At 39.6% G+C, this 19,461-nt stretch overlaps 1 protein-coding gene across 1 annotated transcript in view; it reads left to right on the forward strand.

Annotated features, from left to right (window-relative positions):
• Nucleotides 1–18,838, forward strand: part of LOC128789681 (cytosolic phospholipase A2 epsilon-like) — a 33,073-nt gene extending 14,235 nt beyond the window's left edge. Inside the window, exons 5-22 of the mRNA XM_053945850.1 lie at nt 1,438–1,574; nt 2,363–2,491; nt 3,152–3,192; nt 3,746–3,788; nt 4,224–4,287; nt 5,241–5,410; nt 5,535–5,624; nt 6,346–6,383; nt 7,411–7,546; nt 9,001–9,137; nt 9,448–9,673; nt 11,358–11,472; nt 11,886–12,023; nt 12,919–13,026; nt 14,037–14,225; nt 15,011–15,177; nt 15,839–16,025; nt 18,048–18,838. Coding sequence (XP_053801825.1) covers nt 1,438–1,574; nt 2,363–2,491; nt 3,152–3,192; nt 3,746–3,788; nt 4,224–4,287; nt 5,241–5,410; nt 5,535–5,624; nt 6,346–6,383; nt 7,411–7,546; nt 9,001–9,137; nt 9,448–9,673; nt 11,358–11,472; nt 11,886–12,023; nt 12,919–13,026; nt 14,037–14,225; nt 15,011–15,177; nt 15,839–16,025; nt 18,048–18,358 — 2,426 coding nt within the window. The 3' untranslated portion in view covers nt 18,359–18,838. The remainder of the gene's footprint in view (nt 1–1,437; nt 1,575–2,362; nt 2,492–3,151; nt 3,193–3,745; nt 3,789–4,223; nt 4,288–5,240; nt 5,411–5,534; nt 5,625–6,345; nt 6,384–7,410; nt 7,547–9,000; nt 9,138–9,447; nt 9,674–11,357; nt 11,473–11,885; nt 12,024–12,918; nt 13,027–14,036; nt 14,226–15,010; nt 15,178–15,838; nt 16,026–18,047) is intronic.
• The last annotated feature ends 623 nt before the right edge of the window (nt 18,839–19,461 follow it).

A 19,461-nucleotide genomic window follows, 5' to 3' on the forward strand; every position in this document is an offset into this window, starting at 1 on the left:
TAGATCAGAGGCAGTGATACCATCTATCAGGATGAGTACATCACAGCTCAGCAGGCTGTCAGGCAACACAGTGAGGGCAGGACTTTCAATTATCAGAGAGATCAGCAAGCACAGCCATCCCACTCCTAGTAAATTACATATTGTACTAGTAATTGCCAAAGTCAACATATTATCCTGTCACCTCCATTATGTTAAAATCTGAGACTCTGAAACATTGTCAGTGGAAATAATTTCAAAGACAGGCAATCTACTACCTTCTAGAGAGAAAATTCCTGGCAGTGTCAAGAAATTCCTTCAAAATTCAGCATGAAGTGTTACATGGGGATCTCCCTAATTGACAGGCATCCTCCCCTGAGGATGTCGCAGGCACAGGGTCTCTGGATTTCAGGCAACACCTTATTTTTAGGCAAAATATCCCAAAGCAATGTATCCTGAAGAGAAACATGGGGATGAACTCACTTCTAACCTTGAGGAGCTGACTCAAGACCTGCACCATGCTTACAGATAGTAGGTGCTCTTCTCCCTGCCTGTGAGGTGGTTCTCTCTGTTCACTGCCACGGCACCAGACTCCTCCTCTTTCCTGGCAAAAGCCTGTGTTTACAGAACAGGATGGATCAACCCTTCTAGCTGCCACTGGAAAAGTTCCTGTCCAAGGTCTGGGAATCTCTTTGGTGTTCACTTCACTTCAGGATTTATGGGAGATGGTAACTTAGAGCAAGTGCAGTGTCACTCCACTCCCTCCATCCACAAGATGCAAATCCTTTCTGCCACTTCACTTTTCCTGGGAAGGGATGTGAAGTAGGAATTAGATTCCTGGTCTTTCAAGCATCAGCAAACACCAGGAAATGGCTCCAGTTCCTACTGAGCACTTGAAGTAGCAATTGAACTGCTGGAAGGCCTCTCCCTTCCTACCCCGCCTAGGGAGACCAGGATCAAGGTCACTGGAGTAATTAATTTTCTGTCATAAAGAGTTAATAACCAGATATGTCAGACATCTACTATCTGAATCAGACTTAAACCTGATTCTTTTGATATTTCTCACGAAGTTTGATTGCTACAGAGACAATTTGTGTGCAATCCCTCTCAGGGTCTGAAGTTAATGCTCTGCTGCCTCTGTCACAGTTTCGCCTGCCAAATTTTCTTAATATGGAACAATACAAGACTTCTGAATATTCACACTGTTCTATTTGCTGCCTAGGATTGTATTTTTTCTTTGAATGCATAAGATTATGCATAATTGTTTGAATATGCTGCTTAAAAAAAATAGTGTTGAGATGAGCAAATTAATTTTATGCAGCTGTCTGATTTCTATCTTACTGGTTTGGCCAATGTTTATCAGAAAGAACTGACCATCTCTCACCCATGTTTAAGCTTCAGTGTCTCCACTGCTTGTATCGTGCCTCCTCTGCCTGATAGTTTGTGCTTATGTTTCTACAGTAAGCCAATCCGATTGCTATGTGAGGCTCTGGTTGCCAACAGCTTCAGATGAAATATTCCACACCAAAACCATCAAAAACTGCAGAAATCCTGTGTGGAATGAAACTTTCTACTTCCGGATACAGAGAAAAGTCAAGGTAAACAACCCAAAACCTCTCTCTGCGCACTGTCTCTCAGTTTAGCCCAAAACCCCTAAAGTAGAAATATCTTCTAGTGCATTTCTGAGTTTACTTAAAATTCCCCACACAAGCTGAAGCAAAGCAATTCTGGCTTTGCTGGAATACAATTTACTCCTAACAGATAGTTGTTGTTATTTACGTATGGGTAATGAGAGTCTGACCTCCTCGGGGAAGGCTGATGGGACCCCTGACAGTGACAATACAGAGAAACTGAAATGAAAATATAAAATTACACTGCAACAGAAAACCACATCTTTTTCTGAAAAGACATGAAGTAATGGCAGGAGATGATGCCAAATTCTAGTATGATTAAAATTTTTACTCAGTTTGCTGCTGATAATTGAACTACACTCAAATACCTGTGAACAGGTGGCTGAAAGCAGAATGTCCAAGCACCTAGAAGGGTGATCATTGATATGAACTAATCTCTATTGCCCCTGCCGATATGAAGCAATATAGGACTTTTGGTAATCCATATTCCTCCCTAGAAGATTGCATTTTTTATGAGATCTACTTAAAAGCATAACAGCTGACCCAAAAGAGATGTCAGTTCAGCTTTAATTGATAAGACTAAGACCTGGTTCTTTATACTTGCTTTCTTGCTCTTCCTTCTCACAGTTTTTCATCAATTATTTTCTATTTCCTCTCTGTAAAGCAGATGCTAAGCCTGGAAGAGCTGCAGAATGTCATATTTCTTTTATGTCATACATGCTAGTGAATTAGATATTTTTTATTTCTTTTCCTAGAATGTTCTGGAAATTACTGTTTCTGATGATGACATCATTCATGATGATGACCGTGCAATTGTGCTTTTTGATGTAGCTAAAATCCCCCTTGGGGAAAGAGTTCTTACAGCATTCCCACTAACCCCAGAGGTAAGAACTTGGTGAGACATTTAGTACAGCTTGATGTCCATTCTCTCCCCTCTGTTAAAGAGATGTACTCTCTCTTCTGGTTTTACCTCCAGGAGCAGCTTGGTGGTAAAGATTTAGCAAAATTTATTAACATCCTGAAAACTGCACATTAGTGACAAAGTAGATGGCCTTCTCAAATTCCTGTTGGTTTCCTTTGGCACAGGTCACAGCCAAATTTGCAACCCCCAGAGTAGATGCAATTTTAGGGAAGCTTTGCACTTTCAATAATCTGATAGAAAATAACACTTTATCTAATCCTCACAAAGACTATAAAAACCAAAACAATGCAAGCACAGGGAAATGGCCTGTTTCCACAATATTTTCCTAAACACTAAGCCTTAGCATATCATGTTCAGCACATGGAAGCTGGCAGAGAAGAAAGTGTGAAATAGGTTTGTTAGGGAGATTTATAAGCACTGAACACCCTTTGTTCTTCAAGTACAATTGAATTCCTTGGGGAAGAAAAAGCTGCCTCTGTCCTTTAATGCTGATAATAGCAAGTACAAAACAGAATATTTTTACTTATTAAATGTAAAGGACACGGTGCTTGCAAAAATTAAGGTCACTTTGAAAACCTCTGCACGTGCTACTTGAGACAGCATCTATATTTTTTATTTTCAGGGGAAGGAGGAGCTGGAAGTTGAGTTTGTATTGGAGACCATGTGAGTAAAACCCCATTACTATTGGTAGCTTGGAGTTATGCATTAGTGCAGGGAAACCTTTTCTAGATCCAGTACCACCTTAACAGGCAGAGACAAGTTTTTCCAGACTTAACATGTGCATTAAAAAATCATTATATGAAATGGAAAATGTGGAAAAGAGTTGAGAATTTTTAATTCTGTGACTTTCTCTTAAGATTTTTGACTTACATAGTTCACAGTTGGCTGGCAAACCCCACTGCAGTAAGTCTGCACTTTTACTGGACAGTGTTCTCTGGGAAAGTCATGGCTGAGGAGAATGTTGCTAACCAGCTTGTGTCGTGCTTGTGCTACTAAGGCTGTTGCAAGGACTTTCCAGGTGCCCTACAGCAATTTAATAATTTCTGCTGGGTCATTATGTGGCATCTAGTGTCAAGGGAGTATACTTACAGAAATAATGAGAGGGAGCAAAGAACATAATAGTAATAAAAAATTTAGAGAGAATAATGTGTCCTATTCAGGACAGTATCCAGAATGTATTGTTTATAAATATATATTATTTGTTCTTATTTTCCAGCCAGGGTTCTTCTGAAACCATCATCACAAATGGGGCAATAGTGGTAAAATAATGTTTTGCTTTTTTTTTTTTTTTTTTTGTGTTCTTTCCCACATCATTTCTTACTACAGCTGACTATAATGTCAGTGAGGGAAACATTGCAAGTCTTCATTCTTTAGTGATACTTTCTCTTAGGAGCTTTATCTTTAAAGAGAATAGGATGGTCTTAGCGAGCCTTCAGACTATTATAATTTTCCCTTATTTTGTCTGCATCCATTGAAAATGACAATTTTCAGAGTGTTTAGCATAGCACCATCTTCCCATGTATAAATAACGTAATTCTCACATTCACTGTGTTTGGCAAAAGTGTCCAACACAGCTGCACCCCCCATTCAAACAATAACCTTTCCTACAATGATCCTTTCAACATCTACCAGCACTGGTGGTGAGATGGCTGGATGAGTTACCTAATTCTCTGTCCTCATCACACCTACCGTAGTGTCGTGAAGAAGCCTGTTTGGAAGTTCACTTGGACAGCAGGAGGCAAAAGAAGCGTTTCTCAGGTAAGATTATTACTTCTTAAAATAAATATTGGTGATATTACTGTCTCTAACAAGCCCTGGACATTGCATCAGCAAAATACTAAGGCTTTAATTGATCATTTAAGGTGATTTGTACAAAATTTGTACTAAATTTGCTGTAGGGAATGCCACCAGTCCTGCAGCAGGTATAGGCTCAGGGTTCTGACTTCATGGGGAGACTTGTGCCAGACTAGAAACAACTAGAATCAGATGATTATACAGAAGGTATCTAAAACCCCAGTTGAGATTCTGCAAACCTCTGCTGCAGTACTGCTAAACCCTGAAGAAGCTTAATTCCTCAGGTATATATTATAGCATTAACTTTGCTCAAGATCTCTGTCACTTCAACTTATGCATGTGCACAGAAACACCTCATTTTTTGCAGGGGTTAGCCACTCAGCAGCTGGCTCCTGCCTGACCCTGGTCAAGATTCAGAATCTAGAAGCTCCTCTGCCCACATCCCCTGAGGGGCTGGATCTGGTAGGCAATCTCAGAGCATGCATAATGCACACTGGCAGGATTAGCTGAACTATTCATATAAATAGGGTCATCTGCTGCTCATAATAGTCAGATCTTATTTTAGGGGACTGAGAACTTCTTCAGCTCATTATTTGGCCTGGGGTGAGGATGATTTACCATGCAAAGTACCTGTTTGTATTCACTGTGTCATGATGAAACTGCAACAGAAAAGCAGCCATCTAAAATTCAGTTCCATCCGTGTCACGTTCCCATCTGACTTCTTGCTCAGCACATTATAATGATACAATCACCTGAAATGTTTGGGGTTTGGATCACTTTTAGAAGATAGTTTTCTAAATACAAAGGAAGAGGAGAAGGAATTTGTTCAAAGCTACCTTTTGCTTCTTTTTTTCCTCTCTCTCTTTTTTTTACAATTATAAGTAATTTTGTGTATGTATTTTATCTCATTGTTTTAGAGAATGAGCTAACATTTACAGTGAGAGGATCCTTTGAAGAAACTCAGACAGTTTCAGTGGGCTGTGACTCCCACTCCCCTCTCCCAGATCCCACTTTCTTCCACTATGCCAGATACAAGCAACCCTCCCTGGATGTTGCACTCAGAAAGAAGAGGAGGCTTCCCACCTTTGTACGTTACCCCAGAACATGGTAGACAACACAGACAGTTCTGTGACCTGACATTTATGTATGAGGAGGGAGCAAGAGGAGAACATTTCTATTCTAACCAAAAAGCACTCCATGTTCCTTTTCAGTGTGCTTGCATGTCATGTGGACCAAGGAGAAGTGTCCCCTTGACAATCCCTCTGAAGTCGCTCCCCTCTGAGCGGGAAGTAGTTGGTGAGGTGAGTGTCTGCTGGCCGTGGGGAAACCTTTGCAAGCTTTTTAAAATTCTTTCTGATTTGCATGAAGCAGAAGCCAAGGGCCACTTCTCTTTTTACAGAGACAGTTGTTTTCTAACCTCCCTCCAACCTAGGGCAATGCATAGTGAAGTGAATTATTTGGAGCAAAATAAAATGGGAAATCCATGGGAAAAGGAGGAAGAAGAAAAATATCTAAGCTGTTGCTCATGGTCCTGGAGGTGACTGGGTGCCACTGGGACAGAGTGGTAAGGCTGCAGCCAGGCACACTGCCCCAGGAAGCAAACCCGAGCCACAAGCATGGGGTGCTCAGCCTCTCGGGCTTCCCCCTGTATCTGACATTGTTATGTGAGAAGCTCTGGTTTCAACACCCATCTTCAGTGGGGGATCCTTCCAGGGAGGTGAGCTGTAGCAGCTCTTCTGGTATTTATTTGTGTAGCTAACTAGTACCAGGCAAGCTACACTGAGTTTTATGAGAGAGATAACATGTGGCCTACAGATGACAGTGTACTAAAGTCTTATCTATTAAATCAGTGCACATCTCTGGTTACTATTGAAATACTGAGAAGAGATCTCAGTTATTTGAGATTCAGAGTTTTGTAGGTGTAATGATGACCCAAAAGATCTAAGTCTCAGTCTGAGTGAGGGAAAGGGACTATTTTAAACAAAATATCAATATTCATCATTTTACCTTTTCAATTTTCAGCACAGAAAATTTGATTTGCTTCTGAAGGTGAAAAAATGGTAAGACACCTGTGGTTTTCCCCTTGGTTCTTTCGATTTAGATAGTTGTAAATCAAGTTCCAATCCCTTTGTTACTGCCTTTGTCCTGAATGCTGGTCCATCCTCATTTCAGACTATAAAATAAAATATACTCAATACAGAATGCAAAGATTTGCAGCAATGGAGTTTTTATAATGGGACTGGGAGTTAAGAAAAGGTCTTATAAAGAACACACCAATTTTCTATTCATACTGTGTATGGTATACATATAGGTATATGGTATACATACATGTACTCTAAGATGTGAAACAAATTTGAAATAATAAATGTACCTGTATTTATTGTTTTGATGTCTACTCAAAGACATAAGTGCAAATAAATTCAGTGAAGTGATTGCTTATTTCTAAACCAAGGAAACACACTGTGTGTTTTGGAATATTGTTCAGGCCTTAGTAAAATTTATAAGATGGATATGTTACATTATGTTCCATATTGTAACAGAAGAGAACTTCCAGAAAAGCAGATGCTTTTTCCATCATGCTGTTTATTTTCAGTAAATATGCTATGAAATATAAATGCAGTTTACAGCTGTCATTTAAAAACTTCTTCCTTAGAAGCCTATGCAAGATTTTCATAGCAGCTTTCAAACCACAAATGTAGTGCTTATAAGTACCAAAAGAACATCTGATCATGTAAATATACAACTTCAGTAGAACGTTTCACAGATATCAGTGGAAGTTCGCACAACTTTTAAAAGCCACCTTTGAAACACTGCCCTCTGCAGGCTTCTGGATTTATGTCTGAAAAGGAACGGCTATTATTTGTAGCTATATTTAATTCCAGGCATCTTTGTCAGGGAGAAAAAAAAAGAAAATCTTTTCATTTCAAAGGCAGATGGACTGTTTTTCTCCAAGAAAAAAACCAGAAAATTTAATATCTTCCTCCTTTGCTTTAAATAGACCTGGTAGTGAAGGCATGTCTATTTATGAAGTAAAGCAATTTAAATGCTGGCTTAGGCTACAAATGTGATGTATAATCCTTGCTCCAGCCAGGAAGACCTAGACGTACGCCTGGGTTTTGATCTGTGTGCCCAGGAACAGGATTTCATTCACAAGAGGAAGAAGGTGGTTGCAGCTGCTTTGAAGGACATTCTCCACCTGGAGGAGGATTTGCAGGATGATGAGGTATCTGAGACATAATTATTCTCTGCTTTCTGCACAGATAAGTGTCAAAACATAGTATTGATGGGCACATTTGTTTGGAAACCCTGTATTTTCATGTACAGGCTACAGCTGAGTTCTTTTCTCAGTGGCTGACTTATTTTCTCTGTTCTAGGGAAGAAATGAGTACTCATCATAAACATGAATAAAAAGCCTGTAGCCCTGAAACTAGGCAATCTAGCCTTGTGTTCAGTAGCAGTCTGCCCCACAATGTAGAGAAGGGCTTGGTGCCCTCAGAACCAAGGCCAAAGTTTCTTTTTGACCAGATCTGAACTGTGGATTCAGCACTTCATTCCCTCATGGTTAAAACTGGATTTTATTTTGTGTATCCTTTGTGCCACCATTTAGGTTCCTGTTGTGTGAACATAGCACACTGCCAGTCTGATTTCATCTGCTCAGCATGTTCTTGCTCAGCAAACAGGATTGATAACAGATATTTTAAGGCAGGGGAAAATCAGGTTTCTCTTCTTTTTAATTAATGACCAATGACTGGAGTGTGAAGCCTAAACTCAAATGCAGACATGATAAATTTTTCTTGTTTTGACCTAAACTGAGTTCAGCTTTTCTTGCACAGCTGGACCTTTCAGACACAAGACTTTGCCTTTCAATGCCAGCACTAAGCCATGGGTCATTCCAGTCCCCTCAGAGGTAGAGCCCATACTTCCCTGCAGAACATACAATCTCTCTATATTCTTCTGATTTGTACGTGACATTAATTCACTCCAATGCACAGAGCAATCTTTACTGTTAACGAAGCCAATTCGTGTTTATGAATTAATTCTGTTTCTAAGACTGCCAGTCCTTGGATTTCTGTATGATCACGGAAGCAAGTAATTGCAGCTCACTTGCATATCTAGTACTGTATATACATATGTGGTAGGTGGAGTGAGCATGGTTTCTCTGTCCCTCCAAAAGCTTTAAAAAGGAATGGTGTCACCAGCTTCTGGTTTCAGGGGTTCTGAACTGCCTGTGCTCTTAAATCCATCAGTCATGACATTTCTAGTATGGCCTGTGGAATAAGTTCAGTAATTTCAGCAAACTTCAGGAAAAGAGAAATGATTATTGTTCACATGGAAACAGTGAGACACCACTGATATATTCTGGTCTGATAATAATCTAATTCAGATGAAAGAAGGTACCACTTTAATTTTTTGCTGCTCTGTGTAATGGTTTTCAAACAGAGCACTAATAATGTGATAATGGATTTCATGTTCTATTGCAGAGCTGCTTGACAGAAGAAAATATGAAGTATTTCTTACTCCTTACATGCCTCATTATTAATTCAGGTTTTCCTTCACATTGGACTGGTGGCATGTTTTCACTACTTTAGCAGTGTTGTAAATTTCTCCTTCTAATCAGGGATGTTTCTGTCCCTTCTCAGATCTGTCAATAAACATGTGTATTTTGGGATTGAACAGGTACCTGTGGTGGCAATCATGACAACGGGAGGTGGAACCAGAGCTCTGACAGCCCTGTATGCTCACCTCCTCAGTGTGCAGGAAATGAATGTCTTGGACTGTGTCTCATATATCACTGGTCTATCTGGAACAACATGGTAAGACCAAGATAAGAACATAGGAATTTTTCATAATTGACATCAAGGAGTGATATTGAGCTATATGAGCTTGACTATCAAGAAAAGGCTTTCTTTTTCTGCTGTGGCTTTTTTGTTGTTGTTTCTTTCAGTGGGTATTTTACCACATTTGCAATTAATTAAATATGTGGATAGTATCAAACACATGATGTTTTTTCATATAAATGAAGACATAATACGCAAGCCTCCATAACTTCCCAAAACTGTGCTTCAGAGCTCACACTTTTCCTTGTGGGTTTTTTTTTGTTTGTTTGTTTGTTTGTTTTTTTAGGACCATGTCAAACTTGTATGAAGATCCTGACTGGTCCCAAAAGGATCTCAAGGAAACCCTCAACGATGTCCGAAAGCATGTACTTAAAAATAAGTTTGTTACTTGTTTTGCCCCTGATCGTCTGAAATACTATTTGGAAGAGTTGCACCAGAGGAAACAGGAAGGACATCAGCTGTGTTTCACAGATCTGTGGGGACTCATCATTGAAACCATGTTACATGATAAGGTACAATAACAGCACCTTTCTCTTCAGATTTGAATATCTAGTGAACACAGCAGTGAGGAAAGACAGTAAATCGAAAACTACTTGAGATTGGAAGGGACCTCTGGAGTTCATCTTGTCCAAGCAGGATTAGGAAGGGCCAGCTACCCTGAACTATGGGCTTTGAATATCTCCACAGTTGAAGACTCCACAAATTCTCTGGGCAAGACATGCCAATGTTTGATCACCCTTATGCAAAATAGGCTTTTTGCTTGTTTGTTTGTTTGTTTTTCATATAGATGCTTAAAGCATGTGCCTTGGCATTCATTATGTTTGTTAGCTGTATTATACAGATCTTAACCTCACAGAAGGTACCTCCTCTGGTACAGAAAGAATGGGAATGAAAAGAAATAACAGGAAACTTACACTATGAACATATTTTAATTTATTCCTCACAGAATCTAAAAGGGACTTACAAGAAGGTTGGAGAGGGACTATTCACAAGGGCATGTAGTGGTAGAACAAGGGAGAAATGGCCTTAAGATCAAGGAGGGTAGGTTTAGATTAGGTATTAGGAAGAATTCTTCACTATGAGGGTAGTGAGGCACTGGAACAGGTTCCCAGAGAGGTTGTGGACCCCCTGTCCCTGGAGATCTTTAACACCAGATTGGATGGGTACAAACCTGGTCTTGTGGAAGGTGTCCCTGCCTACGGCAGTAGGATTGGAACTAAGTAACTTTTAAGGGCCATTCCAGCCCCAATCATTCTGTGATTTTCTGAATTCACATGTAAATATCTGAATGAAAATCCTGCTGTTCTTTTAAAAGAGCTGCACAATAAGGCAAGGCAAAGGAAAATCATAAGCCCAAAGACAGTATCTCTGAGCTGTTAATAAAACATCACCCTGCAAACATTTCTGTCAAGAGCCATGTTCAGGCTCTATTTTAATCTTCATGAATATTTCTTTCCCACTAGGCCATTTATACTTTAGAATGAGAAAACATTCCCCCTGTAATATGATTAACTCCACACACATGCACATTTCTACTGCCTGGTCATAGCACAGTGGTAGAGACTCCCTGGGATTGTGTTCAGCAGGGAGCTGTGAGTGTCCCCACAGCCCTGTCCCCTGACCAACAATAGCCCAAGGGAAGCCTGGTGGCATTGGTGGCACAGCCATCCTTCCACGGGCTGCTCTACTGAGGGGGAGCACCTGCAGCTCTGCTTGTAGAAGCACACTCAGAAATCTTGGTTCTGCTCCCAAACCATCCCGCCCTTTCCACCCTGCCTGAGCTCGGCAGCAGAAGGGCTAAGGCTTGCTGAACACTAACTGCATGAGCCTTGTCTCTGTCATTGGTCTGAGGAAAAGGTGTCAGAGAGGGGTTTACTCTTTCATAATGAAATATTTCCTGTCAAGAGTGCTTTTCAAACATTCCCAGACATTCTTCTGAAATAAAAAGTGTGGGTAACAGCATTTTCTTCTTACCATATTCTTTCAACATATGAATTTAGGATTATTTGTGTGCTGAAGCGTTGGGGCAGGGGAGGGGCAGGGATAGGCTTGACAGCACCTTTCTGAACTAAGCAACTGGGGAGCATCCTAGTTGGAGTCATATATGCACTTCATTGTCAGAACCCAAGTTTAGATGAAGTGGGAGGCTCTTTGTGTCATCCAGTTGTCCACAGCTACTGTCATTCTTCAAAACAGGAGGACTGCCATAAGCTCACAGACCAGCAGCAGGGACTAAATCAGGGTCAAAACCCCCTGCCCATCTACCTCTCTCTCAATGTGAAGGATAAAATCAGCGACCAGGATTTTAGAGGTAACAATACTCCAGAATTGCATTCAACATTTAATCCCAATTGGGGTCAATTTAGGATTCAATAAGGATATCAGTTCAATGCACAAATACTCTGACAGGCTAATCCACCTCAGAGGAGAAATGTAATAGTTAATATTTGGAAGACCTTAGTATAATTCAGTATCCAGGATCAAAAGCAGGACAATAGAAGACATTATGCACTTCTGTAGAAACTGTAAAAAAGTTTCTAGAGACATATAGATGTAAGAGGACAATTTATTCTGCATGTTCACCACTGTGAAATGTACAGTAAATAAATGCCTGCTTGCAAAGGGCATTAATTAGAAACCAGTCTGCCTTAACCTGGCCAATATCATGTTTTATTCAAATAATTATGTCTCTGTAATTAGTCTCTCTTATGCCTTTTCTTTTAGAATGGGTGGAATTCACCCCTTATGAGGTAGGATTCCCAAAATATGGTGCCTTCATTCCTGCAGAAGATTTTGGCAGCGAGTTCTTCATGGGTCGCCTGATGAAGAAAGTCCCAGAATCCAGAATCTGCTTTTTGGAAGGTGATTTGTTGTTCTGGGAAAAAGTAGTATAATGTAATCTGCTGCTGCACAAACCTCTCTTCTGAAATTAAACAGTTAGTGTGTTTTTATCTGCCAGGAGCAGATAAATAACAGATATAAATAGCAGATATGGTAAAATACCAGAACTGATAACAGGTCACAATCTGCATGATTTTTCATTTTCTCTGTGATCTTATTCATCTTAACAGATTTATTGATTTAATCTGTAGTTATGCTTACTGACATGAGACCTTCACAATACTTGTATGTATTTGTCAGCAACAAAAGTTGTGCATCATTGCTGCTAAGTTAAATCATCAGTTTCTTCTGCAGCCTGAGTCTCTAAAACGCACCTATCTACAAAGTTCCTGCCACATCTAGCCCTGATTAATTCTTAAGATAAAATTTTCATTTCAGAGTGCAAATAGTCGTAATATTTATCTTTTTTTCCCTCTTGCATAAAAAAGTGAAAGCAGTAAGGAAATCTTTCTTCCCTTTGCGAAAGCAATCTCTTGCCTCATTTTCTTTCTACTTCCACCAACTGCATAAAGGAAAAAGGAAGTTTCAGGGTTTTTTTTTAGAAGCTGAAACTTTTTGCTTGTGTGGAGATTTCACTACAGCTAATGGTGAGGCGTAAGGAAGCAACTTAGAATCTCTCTGTCCCTGGCTGCAGTTTCTGGTAAGGACAAAGGTCTTCCCTTCTGTGATCAGAAATGCTCTCAGGTCACCACCCCCTTTCTACACCTTGGCACTTTCTTCCTACCTTCTCTAGAATGATGCAGGGACATTTCTGCCCCTGTTCCCTGAAGTGTCCAGTGACACAGTTATTTGAAAGGTTTATATCAAATTTCTTTGCACCTTATTTATTTTCTGTCAAATACATCCTATGCCACAGGGATCTGGAGCAGTGTATTTTCCTTGAATCTCATGGATGCTTGGTATATATCTGTTAATTCAGAAGACTTCTGGCACAAATGGACACGAGACAAAATTAGTGACATAGGTGGGTTATTCTTTTGTTTTATCTTTTTTTTCCTCTCTGTGCTGCTACTGTCTTACTGAATTTTTCAAAGCTCTTTTAGAACATTCTCTTCAGGAATTTCTATTATCCACATGCAAACCAGAAGGAAAGTCATGCCATGTATTACATATAGCAATTATTTCAGATGTAGTGAAAAGTACCCACAGGATCCATCACAGAAAAATAAAAGAGACAATGGCCCTCTTATGAGATGTTTTCTCAGCACCAGGGTACAACTAGAGGAAAATATCCCTATAGATGGAAGATGCTCACATAGCATTCCACAACCTTCCAGCTCCTCTCTCAGAAGTTGGCCATCAGAGAAATGAGAGCAAACAACATCCTTGCATCTCTGAATTCTACAAAACGGAAGTAATTCCAAACTAGCATAAGGATGAGATTTGCAAAACATGATACAAAATTAAGAAATATCTGCAGAGTCAGATTTCAAGGACAAATACACAAGACAAACACATTACAAAGAAAAGATGACAAGGAAGAGAAGTATTTCAAAAAGGCTTACTTATTTTATCTTCTAGTACTTGTAAGGGAGTCATTTCTGGTTGTTAAATCAAGGATTCTGTGTTTGATAGTGAGGAACATTAATCATGTTTGTGTGGCTGAGAGATTGTTATTGTTTGGCCTTTTATGTGTCTGAGACAGAAAATGTGGCAGAGAGAAAATGGAGTAACAAAGGAAGACAAAGTTAAGTGCAAGATATTTAATGGATAAAATCATAGCAAAGCAAAGAAATTTCTAGTAGGTGAGGTGGAGTCTTTTGCAGTACAAATAAAGCATTTATCACTGTGAAGTGAGAAGAAGAAAGGGATTTTTCAAAGCTTAGCTAAAAAAACAATGAGATTTGTGAAAATCCTGGAAGTAAAAAGATAAAGAAGTCCAAGTTTTCCAAAGATATTAAACCAAACGATGACTGCATAGATTGACTTCAACAGTGGAACTACATATATAATCTGTTACTCTTTCTTCAGCAGATGATGAAGCCATATTCCCTACAAGACCAAATGAGCTGGATACTCGAGTGGTTTGTCCTCCTGACAGCTTTTCAGAAATATTCCGAGATGTTGCAATGTTACGTCCAGCAGCCTCAGAAATCCATAACTTCCTGAAAGGCCTCCAGATAAACAACAACTATCTAGAGAGCAAGTTTTCCAAGTGGAAAGGTATGGTAACAACACCCTGCTTTGAGTTATAGTTTAAACCATCCTCGTGAAAAAGAAACAATCCTTAAAAAGTTATCAAGCTGCTTTTTTGTTTTGTTCTGACAGTATTTGAAGCTGCTTGTCACTGAAAACTAAAATTAGGTAGCAGGAGAGGCTTCAAAATAAGTTATTTTAAAAAATTCATAAAGTCTCACAACTGATAGGTGAGAAGAATCCCAAGACACCCATGCTCAAGGGATGTGGCAGGAAGCTTTGTTTCCTGTTACATTTTTCCTTCTAAGTAAGATATAATCTTTGTAACAGTATTCCCCATCATCCAGGTAGGGATTTTTTTGTTCAGTCTGGCACTAGATATTCCATGTAAAATTGTAGCTTTGTGCCGCTTCTCATAGTGAGCAAGGCACCCAACATATTTAGTCTTTTTACTGTGTTGAGAGAGCAAGGTGCCACTTTAATTTGTTTCATATTAACAGAAAAGAAAAAAAAAAAGAAGGAAAAAAAACCCACACCAACCTGATCAGAGTCACACACAAGATGAATTAAGTCTATTCTCTTGGGCCCCAAGTTAATCCTTTTTAGTCAGAGGAAAGCCAAAGAAATTGCAGAGTAAAGAGTGAAAAGAGGAAGCCATATGAGGAACTGAGAAATTACTGAACTGCAGTCATCAGCTATGTAGGCAGGTCTAGGACCCAAGAAAAGTAGAAGGCCTTTTTTGTCAACAATAGACTTTCCTCAGCCCTTCCCTTGCATTGGGCCTTCTCTGAAAAAACATGCTTATTTCCTAGACTGTGAGCTGGACTCCCAGCCCAACCACCTGACAACAGCAACAGACTACCTCATCCTGATTGATACTGCGTTTGCCTTTGCTACCAGTTACCCACCCCTTATGAGGCCAGAAAGGAAAGTGGATGTCATTTTGCATTTCAACTACAGCTCAGGCTCACAGACAGGGGTGAGTCTTGCACATTGCTCTTCACTGACTTCTGTTTCATCACTGAGTTCCCAGAATGGCTGATCCTCTACTCATAGAAACTTTTGGTTTTCCCCAATATCTGGGAAGTGTTGATAAGTTAACAGTTTACTGTTAACTGGGGCTCACGTATCTTTACGGAACAGTACAAATGTTATCAGGAGGTAATAATTTAGTAAACCGTACCTGCCCCTTTTTACATGTATGTGGTTTTAGCTGATTTGAAGGCAGTCAGAAGTAGAATGAATGAAGCTAATTGCCTTTAAACATTTTCTAATATTTCTCAATGAAAATAGAAAATATATTCCTATACAAGGAAACATGTACCTTCAGGACAATATAACTGCAACAATAGAAGGATTTGATGTAGAAGACCAGATATGCAAATAAATGCAACAACAGTTTGCATTTAGGAATGTCAAATTCTTTAGGAATAAAAAGTTGTTTAGAGGCAATTTTTTCATAGCCAAATGTGAAACACATAAACAACCAACGCCTAAATTGGATATGTACCATAATCTGTCAGAACCTATCCCTTGCCCCACAAATATTCCCAGTGAAATTAGATTTTTGGTCAAATTCAAAGTTCTTCCCATATGTTCTGATGTTTTGTTTTGTTTTGTTTTCCTATTGTGGCAACAAGCCCCTGAAAGATGCCTCTAAATACTTTGCGAAACAGGGAATTCCTTTCCCTACAAAGGTGCCAGATGATCAGGAAACTCCACATCTGAAGGAATGCTACATAGTCGGTGATAAAGAGAGCCCAGAAACACCTATTGTGATATTTTTCCCTCTAGTAAATGACACCTTCAGGGAATACAAAGCACCTGGTAAGTTAACAGTTACCTATGACATTACAGCCAGTGGCCACTTTCTTCCTTTTTTTTTTACTAGATAATATCTGTTTTCCAGATCACACTGTAATAACAAACTCGAACTCTCTTTGCTTAGATCTGAACCATATCAAGAAACTTAAAATATGTGATTTTTCCTGGACAGTAGAGAAACATGTGAGATTAGCCTTTGGCACATATTTTCCTCTTCAGATTTTTTTTTTGGCTTTTCATGAGCAGATTGTAGTTAATTGAGGAAAACAATATTTTGTTTATCTGCAGTAGCAGAAATTAGCAGGGGTAATTTCCTCTCATACTTGTCATCCTCTCCTGTTAGAGAATGCTCCAAGGAGTCTAAGGATTTCATTGTTTAAAATAATTTCTGGGCTTACAGTTAGGCAGATAACCTTGAAAAACAAAACTATGAACTAGCAAAGTGATGAAAATGTAACAGTGAAGCATAGTGAAGTGATGAAAGTACAACACTGAGCCATTCCAACAGTGTCTGTTCCCTTTGAAATTGAAAGAGTTTCAATAGCAACATTGCCAGTCACTTCTAAACAGATGAATTCTAAGTCCTGGTACCATGGTCCACATGCCATAATATTCTCTTGCTACCAAAGCTTCAGTTACTTCTTCTCCAGATGCTAAAATTCCTAACTCAGATTGTGAGTTCACAATCTGAGCCCCACAGTATACTTGAAAGCCAGAAGTTCTAGGTTAGTACATGGTACATTCAATTTAAAACCAAAACAAATGCAGAAACTATTGTCCCAGCTGTATCAATCCTTACCCTTTTATATTAAGTAAGTTGTAAAAAATAATATGGTACTTTTGTTTTGTCAATTGAGTTCATTGCACATTTGAGGTGTACAACTGGGGTTTTGAACAGGATTCAAATAGACTAAGGATATTTATGCTTGTACACACACCATTCTACTCCAGCTCTCACCACTGATGAGATAGCCCAAAGATTGCTTTCTGCAGTTGCCTTTTGTAGACAGAATTAAAGAAAGGGAAAAAGAAGAAAGAAGTAGAAGGAGAGCTGAGATTTAGCTTCTGTACTGCTCTTCTATACTGAACTGCTCTTTTGTATTGCTCTGTTGAGGGGGTTTGCTTGCTTTCTTCCCCTCAATAATTTCCAGAAATAAGGGATGCCTAGCCTAAGTCAGTTATCTACTATCAGGTGTACCCTCCTGCCATGGCTCAGGTGGTGCAGGTATCTGTGACTGTGGAGGGTGCTTGTTTCCTACAGTAATGCCCTCTTGGCAATGTGATGGTCTCACTGGATGCTGACAGAAAAATTCTTATGTTTCTGATACTCTCTTTGACAGTATTACCTACCATTTCTGGGTTGCTAATGCTCTCTTTCCCTCATGCCAGCTGTCAGAAAACCAAAGGGTCTGTGGAAATGATGAGGAAGCATAAAAACATATGTGAACCTGGTTTGATCTGGGAAAGAGTTAATTTTCTTCCTAGCAGTTGGTATAGCGCTTGTTTGGGATCTGGAATGAGAATTATGTTGCTCTTCCTTTTCTGTCCCGTGAAACTGCCTTTATCTCCACCCACATTTTCTCCCTTTGCTCTTCTGATTCTCTCCCCACCCCAGTGGTCAGGGTGTACTGAGCAAGCAGCTGTGTTGCTTAGCTGCTGGCTGGGGTGAATCCATGGCATGAGATTACAGGATACCACACAGCAGTGGGTCTCCACCTACTCAGGTCTCTGCCTATGGGTGGGATCTTCAGCTGTCCTTTAGCAGTCACAGGCACGTACTGGAATGCAGTAATCTTCAGAATCCAACAAAATTAACTGACCTCTTTCCTTCCATGAACCTATTTATTCTATCTATTAGCAGATAGACAGAAGCTCAGCCTGCTCCTATGCCGTGTCCCATCGGTGCAGAGTCGAGCAAAAAACTGATTTAGTTTAGGTTTGTGATCCACTATTTGTGCATGCCTGAGAAACACCCAGACCCTAATTGTTTTTTGCAAATTAACCAAGCCATTGCTTGTCTGTTAGGTGTGAAGCGTAGTCCCTCAGAGATGGCAGAGGGTGAGGTTGATGTTGACAATGCCTGTGGCCCATATTACATAAACAATCTGAGCTATTCAGAAGAAAATTTCGACAAACTGGTGAATCTAAGTTACTACAACGTCCAGAACAACAAAGATTTGATTCTTCAGGCCTTGCGTACAGCTGTGGAGCGGAAAAAGCAGCATAAGAAAGAGCAAGCGCTGCAAAAACCACCCGATGGCCGTGGCATGCGCGTGCCTGCCAGAGAGGGAACCCAGCACTTGGCTGACTGCCCAGCACCAGGGAATATGAAATAAAGGATCGGCCTGTTGGTGAAGAAGAAATGGAATTTTATTAGGAAGTGAAGAAAAGCCAATGAACGCTAAGAATAGCACTTCATTTGTCATCAAAAATGTTAAGCCTGTCTGTCAGTGGAGGGAATAAACTCAAAAAAACAGCTCTTCCTTAATGAACTCATGTGCTTCCCTCGTTGACAACCTCAGGAGCGTGGCTAGGTGAGGCTCTGCTCCACCGTACTTGCAGAAGTGACCTTCCAGGCCAGGGCCAAACTGCATGGACGAGGAAGTGTGAGGAAGTTTACACTGACTGTTTGTGTTCTACCTGTGCTATAGAAACCGAGGATTGCCGGTGTGGAAATGCAGTAGAGAACAAAACCCATTGTCTCTAAAAAAAAATCAAGGAAGCCATTTGTGAACTAAGAAATCTTTATGTGAATGTAAATAAATATTAAATTTATATAATAAACGACTACTTCTGAGTAGGAGTTACAGCAAATAGTTTTCCTATCAAATACATGTTTCAGCCACTTATTTTAGGTGCTTCTTCCTCTACTAGCAAGACAAAGAAAACATGCAGACATTTCATAGCTGCTGAAAAAATTATTGAAGAAGAATGTGTACCTGCTCCAGACCTAGATGTAAGCTAGTTCAAGATTCTGGGACCCCTTGAGTTTAGGATTACAACTAAGACGCATCTATACAAGAACCAACTCATGTTATTTGTCTTAGCAAGCTGGATTTAAATGCTATTGATAATATGTTCTTTAATATTGATAATATTAAAATGTTTGAGACTATTACATTGAAAACACAAGAAACACAGACAAACCAAAACTGAAATTGTGTACCTAATATCACTCATGCAAATGTGATTTTTTAAACTTGCTTTAGAGTATAGCAAATGAAGTTAACAGAGCATCAACTTTCAACTTTCTGATGCTTTGGTTGGGAGACTAATATGTTTCTTTTCCAGCAAACAGTCTGGGTTTTTGACAGATGGAATCTGTAAAAAGTCTACATTCATTCTTCTTCTATTTTTTTTAATTCAGTGATATGATTTTATTTATTAGACATCTAATATCCACAAGCCCATGTTTCCTACAGGCTTCCCCACTCCTGAA

The sequence above is a fragment of the Vidua chalybeata genome, chromosome 6 (genome assembly GCF_026979565.1).
Source record: "Vidua chalybeata isolate OUT-0048 chromosome 6, bVidCha1 merged haplotype, whole genome shotgun sequence".
Classification (NCBI taxonomy): Eukaryota; Metazoa; Chordata; class Aves; order Passeriformes; family Viduidae; genus Vidua; species Vidua chalybeata.